The sequence below is a fragment of the Lepisosteus oculatus genome, chromosome 3, assembly GCF_040954835.1.
Source record: "Lepisosteus oculatus isolate fLepOcu1 chromosome 3, fLepOcu1.hap2, whole genome shotgun sequence".
NCBI lineage: Eukaryota > Metazoa > Chordata > Actinopteri > Semionotiformes > Lepisosteidae > Lepisosteus > Lepisosteus oculatus.
Genome location: NC_090698.1, coordinates 64,178,992 through 64,187,484, shown reverse-complemented (window position 1 = coordinate 64,187,484; position 8,493 = coordinate 64,178,992). Strand labels below are relative to the sequence as shown.

At 36.6% G+C, this 8,493-nt stretch overlaps 1 protein-coding gene across 1 annotated transcript in view; it reads right to left on the bottom strand.

Moving 5' to 3' along the window:
* Window positions 1–206: 206 nt before the first annotated feature.
* ift74 (intraflagellar transport 74) overlaps window positions 207–8,493 on the bottom strand; it is a 31,939-nt gene continuing 23,652 nt past the window's right edge. The window contains exons 17-20 of the mRNA XM_006626577.3: window positions 5,408–5,571; window positions 2,649–2,774; window positions 852–912; window positions 207–544 (exon numbers count right to left, since the gene is read on the bottom strand). Coding sequence (XP_006626640.1) covers window positions 429–544; window positions 852–912; window positions 2,649–2,774; window positions 5,408–5,571 — 467 coding nt within the window. The 3' untranslated portion in view covers window positions 207–428. The remainder of the gene's footprint in view (window positions 545–851; window positions 913–2,648; window positions 2,775–5,407; window positions 5,572–8,493) is intronic.

Below are 8,493 nucleotides of genomic sequence, written 5' to 3'. Positions count from 1 at the left end.
TTTTTTTCAGAATAAACAGGTTCACATCAGAGTTTTACCATAATCAAAAGAAACTGTTTAATGCTGCTGGAAATTGGTCTGGAGTTGGATGGGGAATCACAGTATTGTGCATAAAGAAATTTGCATTTTGGGGTGAATTGTATTTACATGCAAATATATCACTGTATGAACTATTAAAACAAGGTTGAAAAAGGTACAGAGCCAAACATGGTAAAAACCATTTTATTCCATTCATTTATTAAAAATGTATATGTACATAAAAACTTACATGAGAAGATAGGCATAGACAATATTAGAACCATCATTAGTTATAGGCATAGGTGGGTGCTTCTGGAACATGAAATATAGTGGCCCCATCTGAAGAAACTGAAATGAGGAAAGAATTTAGTGTGCCATTGTTAAATTGAAGCGAGGAAGGAAGCCATCTCTCAGTTTCTGCTACTCTGAAGACTCTCTATGAGGATCTTATTGTATTCTGCTAGTTGTTTAGTCACATTTTTGACAACTGGACGGTAGTCACTTTCCATTCCCTTTGAGGCAATGACTGATAAGAATGGTTAAGGAAACCTGCTTTCAGCCAGACATTCACTGATTTGGAACAATTTCATATTAAACTGCCATGGTTTCCCTTGTATGGATTGTAAATATTCAATTTTGTTTCAACATGCTTCATCCCGTTACTATTCAGTAGGGTCATAGTATGGTACCCTTTTATAAAATTAAAAATACCTCCAAATTTTGGTGATCTTCAAACACTCATCATCAAGACCAGTAAAATGACATATGTAGATGTAAGGTTTTTACCTTTCAAAGTAAGGAAAAAAAATCTCTGAAAGCCATAAAAAGGATACACTCCTTCATCACAAAGTTGTTTTGTTCGTGATGTTGCCATTTTCTTTCCAGGTTTGTTAGCTGAGAAAATGTATTTAACATTTATTGCAATAATATTACATATCACATTCAACTGATTTATTCCTTCTGACAGAAAAAAATACAAAGGGCACATGAACTAGAGAAACACAATTAACAATATTAAATACTTAAAATATCAGATTCAGAGGGAATGATTACTATATATCTCACTTTATAATTTTGTGTTTGAAGGAAAAAACAACCTGAAAATATATCCAAAGTAAGTTGTTAGCAAAATTGTACTAAAAACAAGAAGAAGCTAACCTGTTAGAAGAACCCTAACAGACAGAAATGTCGAGACCTTTATCAGATTTTGGAATGATACCTTCACTACTAATGATACAGTTTAACACGGGAATGGTTAACCTATTTGCAATCGTAGGCCACTTGAACGTACTTCAACGGGCTAAAATACTAAGCATGTATATTTGTGATTTTCTATATTTATTTTATAACTAAATATGTCCCTTTAAAATACAATTAGCCAATTTAGAAACCAAAATGATTAACCTCTGGGTTTATTAGCATTATTAATTGTATTAAATGCAGTTATTATTAATATACTATGTGAATCTCTTTCTTGTTGAAAAAAATATTAAGAGTATCCTTTTTCAAATCTAGAGAACAAAACATACAACTTTACATAAAGATCCCTCACTATACAAACATTCGATTTCCAATTTTATGCTGCAAAGACGTGTATTATTTTCTCTACAATGCAAACAGATCCATTATGATCTTGCTTAGAGATTTTTAACATAAATATGTTAAAAGTGCTTTAGGTGTTACAAAAGCCAATAATATAAAAAGGTTGCTGTAAAGCTTGCAGTGATTGAAAGACTAGCATTACCTGGAACTTAACTGTGCTGTGAATACAGTACAATAGTTTGTAATTTTTATACACTTTATCTTTTAAGTATAAATTAACTATAACTACTAATTAACTATCATAAACATACAGTATAATAGTTTATTTTGACAAATCAGTAATCAGGACAGTTTCTAGACCTCATGAATGAGCCTTAAACTTTTACATGTAAAGTATTGGGAACTTCATTTTCCTTCATTACATAGTGATTATTATAACAGTATATTCAAAAATCTCCTTTTGAGATAATAAATGTTTGAGATGATAAAATACTAGCTAAAACTTCTGTGAGTCTGAAATGTGATGGCTGCTCCACAATTTTAAAGGAAGTTGGCACACAGGTCTTGTGCTTTTCCTTTAAAGACAAACCCCTGTCAAGCTAGATCTGTGACATCATCAAAGAGGAGGAGGCCTGTGACTGGATAGACGGAGAGACCCACAGGGAGCATGTGTTTCCAAGACTGATACAGTAACATCACCAAGGGCACCTGCTTCATGTGTGGGCTAAGCAGGCTCAGACAAAGCGTGAAATGAATTCTGGCCGATGGTTCTGACCACAGCTGCCACACAGGCCAGACAAATGGGTTTAGCAGGCCAGAACCAGCCCACGAGCCAAAAGTGCGACACACCAGGTTTAGCATGTCATACAATTTATCAGACTTACTGATTTTTTTTCACAGACTAATGGGCAACAGGAAATAGCTACAATTACATCTTGCGTATACTTTTTTGCAATACCACAGTTAAATGTGCAAAGTGTTAACCTCAAATATTTTTACGCTCTGTCATGAACGAGCCACTCTTTTTTACACTCTTACTGTATATTATTCCAAATTAATATTACGCTCCATTGTTGTGTGCAGCTTACCTGTGCATGAGTCTCATTCTCTTGTAGCTGAGTCTTTAGTGCTTCGTATTCAGCATTCATTCTCTGCATAACCATCTTAAAGGTGTCTCTTCTCTTTGTAAGTGTCACTCTCTCCTCCTGAAGTCTCTGTTTCAAGACAGACAATTGTTGTTCTATTACTATAAGGTTATTCTATTACTGTCTATAAATAAATTAGTGGATGTATGTGTTGCAATATGTAGAGAACTCTTTCTGTTGTTAAAATACACTTTATCCAGTTCAGGAATTCCATTTATGCTCAGATACTTACAGTGCCTTGCGAAAGTATTCGGCCCCCTTGAACTTTTCAACCTTTTGCCACATTTCAGGCTTCAAACATAAAGATATAAATTTTTTATTTTATGTGAAGAATCACCAACAACTGGGACACAATTGTGAAGTGGAACGAAATCTATTGGATTTTTGAAACTTTTTTAACTAATAAAAAAATGAAAAGTGGGGCGTGCAAAATTATTCGGCCCCTTTACTTTCAGTGCAGCAAACCCACTCCAGAAGTTCAGCGAGGATCTCTGAATGATCCAATGTTGTCCTAAATGACTGATGGTGATAAATAGATTCCACCTGTGTGTAATCAAGTCTCTGTATAAATGCACCTGCTCTGTGATAGTCTCAAGGTTCTGTTGAAAGCGCAGAGAGCATCATGAAGACCAAGGAACACACCAGGCAGGTCCGTAATACTGTTGTGGAGAAGTTTAAAGCCGGATTTGGATACAAAAAGATTTCCCAAGCTTCAAACATCCCAAGGAGCACTGTGCAAGCGATCATCTTGAAATGGAAGGAGTATCAGACCACTGCAAATCTACCAAGACCTGGCCGTCCCTCTAAACTTTCAGCTCAGACAAGGAGAAGACTGATCAGAGATGCAGCCAAGAGGCCCATGATCACTCTGGATGAACTGCAGAGAACTACAGCTGAGGTGGGAGAGTCTGTCCATAGGACAACAATCAGTCTTACACTGCACAAATCTGGCCTTTATGGAAGAGTGGCAAGAAGAAAGCCATTTCTCAAAGATATCCATAAAAAGTCTCGTCTAAAGTTTGCCACAAGCCACCTGGGAGACACCCCAAACATGTGGAAGAAGGTGCTCTGGTCAGATGAAACCAAAATCGAACTTTTTGGCCACAATGCAAAACGATATGTTTGGCGTAAAAGCAACACAGCTCATCACCCTCAACACACCATCCCCACTGTCAAACATGGTGGTGGCAGCATCATGGTTTGGGCCTGCTTTTCTTCAGCAGGGACAGGGAAGATGGTTAAAATTGAGGGGAAGATGGATGCAGCCAAATACAGGACTATTCTGGATGAAAACCTGTTGGAGTCTGCAAAAGACCTGAAACTGGGACGGAGATTTATCTTCCAACAAGACAATGATCCCAAACATACAGCAAAATCTACAAAGGAATGGTTCACAAATAAACGTATCCAGGTGTTTGAATGGCCAAGTCAAAGTCCAGACCTGAATCCAATCGAGAATCTGTGGAAAGAGCTGAAAACTGCTGTTCACAAACGCTCTCCATCCAACCTCACTGAGCTCGAGCTGTTTTGCAAGGAAGAATGGGCAAGAATTTCAGTCTCTCGATGTGCAAAACTGATAGAGACATACCCCAAGCGACTTGCAGCTGTAATCGCAGCAAAAGGTGGCTCTACAAAGTATTAACGCAAGGGGGCCGAATAATTTTGCACGCCCCACTTTTCATTTTTTTATTAGTTAAAAAAGTTTCAAAAATCCAATAGATTTCGTTCCACTTCACAATTGTGTCCCACTTGTTGGTGATTCTTCACATAAAATAAAAAATTTATATCTTTATGTTTGAAGCCTGAAATGTGGCAAAAGGTTGAAAAGTTCAACAGGGCCGAATACTTTCGCAAGGCACTGTATACTGCATTAGCCAAACTATTACTTATAAGATATAGGCACTCTAATTAAGTGGAAATAAAAGAACAAAAGAAAACAAATTTTTAAATGTATAAGCATGTCTTTCGCAGAACTTAAGACGATTTTTAGAGACTGGTTATTTAAGAGTTACAGAACAATTTTCAAACTATTAAACTTGCGTTTCCTGGTGTCAAACATTTCAGCAAAACCTGCATCCTGTTAAAGGATAACTACATGCTACCAGTGTCTTTAAATGTTTTCCAGGGTCAGATTTATTTGGAAATGTTCCTGCAGGTCCTTAAGCCCACTGACAGTCCCATCACTGTTTACAGCTTTTCTCAGAAAGTTCCATATGGGGTTAGGCATGGGAAAAAGGATCTTGCAGTTTCTGCTTAAGCTCCCCAGAAAAACAAGACAGCTCTTAATGCATGCTCCTACCATGAAAACAAAAGCAATATGGCCTATTTATGTTTTCTGCACTTTTCTGCCCATCAGTTATTTTCTTTTTCTTTTTGTTTTTCTTTTGTATTTGTATTAAAATTCCAGATACATATAAGTTTCTAAATCCACTGTATTCAAATTGTTAAAAAATGTTTGAGAATCTATCTACGACTCCATATAATAAAAAGCTACTGTCCCCACAAGCATTCTTTTAATGGTCTAGACATGATAAAGATAGACTAATACAATGCTCACAAGATGAGAAGTAAAGGCTGAGCTCCAGAATACATTTATTTACTGGTTTCATCATATGAGCTTCTGATTTGTTGCGTAGCTGGGTCACTGGCTTTTTAGCTATTGCTTTAGTTGAGAAGTCTTTAAAAAAAAGTCTGACTGTCACCTTTTTCTTTTCCTCTCCTGCTGCTTTCAGTGCATCCAGATTGCTATAAATGTCCAGCCCCTCAGTCATCTCCTGGATCTTCTCCTTCAGACTGCTGAGCTCCGTATTGATCTTACTCTCCAGCTGTTCTACTTTCTGAAGGTCCTGCTGCAGTCGCTGACTCTCTGGACCAGGAAAACACAGCATGCATTAAAAGCACATTTTGCTGTTCCTAACACAATAATTTGAAAATCAGGCAAAAATTAGAGTAAGAAAACTGCATTCTGAATTTAAAGATTCCACTTTTACTTTTACAAATGAGACTAAAACAGTAAGAACACAGCAAAAATTAAGTTTCTTCAAGAGCAAAAGAAATAAAACTGCCACTACATGGATGACAAATAAACATTATTTTTTAGACTAAAAGTATAATGGTATATCTATTTACCTTCTACTAAATTTCACAGAGGTTGGGATAGAGAGTTGTGGGTTTTCTACTATCTTTTTATTTTTGGCATGGAATTAACCTTTTATTCTACTGATTTCCACAGTAACACAACAAAATCTGTGTTTTTATTAAATTCATAAAAATCATTGTGTTCATTTTATTTCATATTTAGACTATTATGTTGTTTATTTTTAACATTAATCCGTCTTTATTTTGTGAACAATCATACAAAATCTACTTATATTCAACAAACAGACTAACACAAGATGCAGAGGTAACACTGTCTTTTCAGCAGATATTGACATTATATTGCTTAATACTGCTTTATACTACCTGCCCTCCCCCTCACCTCTTTATTAGCACAGTGCTTCTTCCTAGACATTGAAATTGCTCCACTGCTGTAAGCGAGTGGCAGGAAGAGGATGTAACCCGGTTCCTCCTGATATGAGCTGAAGCCTCTGTTTGGAGCAGGCAGTGTGTACAAAGCAGTAAAATGTAAGACCTCTTCATCTGACAGAAAATGCTCCATCAGCGCTTCTGTGTAGTCTCTTGTGTTTCCTTCTGAGTTCGCATTCCGAGAGTCACAGACAACTCTTAAGACTTTTAAGGAAGCAGGTCACTTCATTTAAAGGCATTTAAGGGCTTGTCAACCATTTTAAAAAGGTGTGTAATCAGGATCAGTGTATCCAAATGAATACAAAAGTTTAAAAGTCAACTGTTTTGAGAACAGTTACACTGGAAAGCCAGTGGACTACTTGTACTTAGTGTTAAACTAGGACCCAACATTTTGTAGTAGAATTCTCAATTTTTGGGCTGTTGACTCCACTCGTTAAATCTGCTATTACGCTGAAACATCAAGTCAAAGAGAGACAGGTTGATAGGATATTCACAGCTCTTTTACCTAGCAATAGACATCTAACCATTAAGAGACAGCTACAGAATTTACCAAATGTCCTAATACTTTGACTACTTCAAATCAATGAAGTGCAACACTGTTTAATTGACTTGGAACTGAATATTTCCTATCCTCATTTTTAGAGCTGAGCTACTAACACTACTTTGTTATCCATCATTCAATCCATTTTGTAATAGCTTTATTCAATACAGGGTCATGGGGAAGCTGGAGCCTATCCTAGAAAACAAAGGGTGCAAGGCACTATACACCCTGGATAGGGCTCCGGTCCAGAGCAAGGCACACACATACACAAGGGCCGATTTTCCAAAAAGCCAATTAACCTACTAGTAACCCTTTAGACTTTGGGACAAAACCCATGCAAACACAGGGAGAACATATAAACACCACACAGATAGCACCCCAGGAATTGAACCCAGGGCCAGCACGGCAAGGCAGTAATGATAACCAATATGCCATCGTGCCACTCAAGAACTGAAGTACTATACAATGAATTTGGTGAATTCAACATGTATAGTGGAGATCACAAAAATATACTTAGTGTAGGTCAGACCATTTTGCCTGAGTATTCTGTTGCTCTTTATGTTGAAACCACAACAGAAGTTATTGATAGTCTAGAGCTTTGAAAAATCATCTTCATTCTTTTGCTCTTTCCTCCTCCTGTTACATAAATGAAATGTGTTGTACAAAGGCAATAAGATGACAATGTCAGTGGCTGTGGAGAAAGACATGGCTGTATATCTGTAAGCACATGACCAATATCAGCTGCTTTCACAAGTTAAAGATTCTCCCATTTCACTGATGTTACATCTGTAACTTTGAACCTAAAACGAGACATAATACCTGTGGTTTACAGCCTATTCCTACAGCACCACAGCTACTTCTTACTAACCTCATCGATGAGTCTCTGAAATCTTGTCCTCCGCTTGTAAGTCTGCTGCTATCACACCTGTGCTAAAAAATGAGTCCTGGACTCCCAAGTTCTTAATAAATACTATTCCATTTCCAAATGCAACTTTTCTCAAAAATAAATAATGACCTGTAACTTCAATTGCAATCTTATTTTACATCTAATATTCTTTTTGAACCTTTTCGGTTCTGGTTCAGACAAAAACTACATTACTGAAACAACTCCAGTTAATCGAGCGTACTTAATGATTTGCTGATGGCTTCTGATGGCACTTAATATTCTTTTGCTTCTTAATCTAAGAGGAATATGGGATTCTGTCAATCTCAATGTTTTACTGAAATGAATGGAAATATATCTAGGAATCACTGGGATTTCCCTTTGTTCGTCTGGTTCCTGCTTAACTATTAGGAGCTAATTTGTAAAACTTATCTGTTGTTGTGTCAAGATAATGCAAAGGGTTCTTTGCTGAAATGTTTACTATTTAGTATTTGGTACGTTTTTCTTGTCGTTTCTTGGTCAGATTATTTCTCGACACTGACCTGGATTTCAATGTTATTGTGATGGCTACATACAACTCAAAATAGAAGCCTCTGCTATGGTTTCTGTACTTTGCAGGTGTCTTTGTGATATTAAGATATGGACGCAATATACATTTCTTAAGTTAAACTAACAGCACTAGTGGTGCTCATAGGCTCCCAACATTCGCTTTGCAAAAATGATTTATCAGCACTGAAATTCAATGTTTTATATGAGCAACCTTAGTGTTACTTTTGATTCTGCCTCTTTTATGATATGATATGAAAATAGTTTATTGTCTGAAATTTGCATCCAATCAG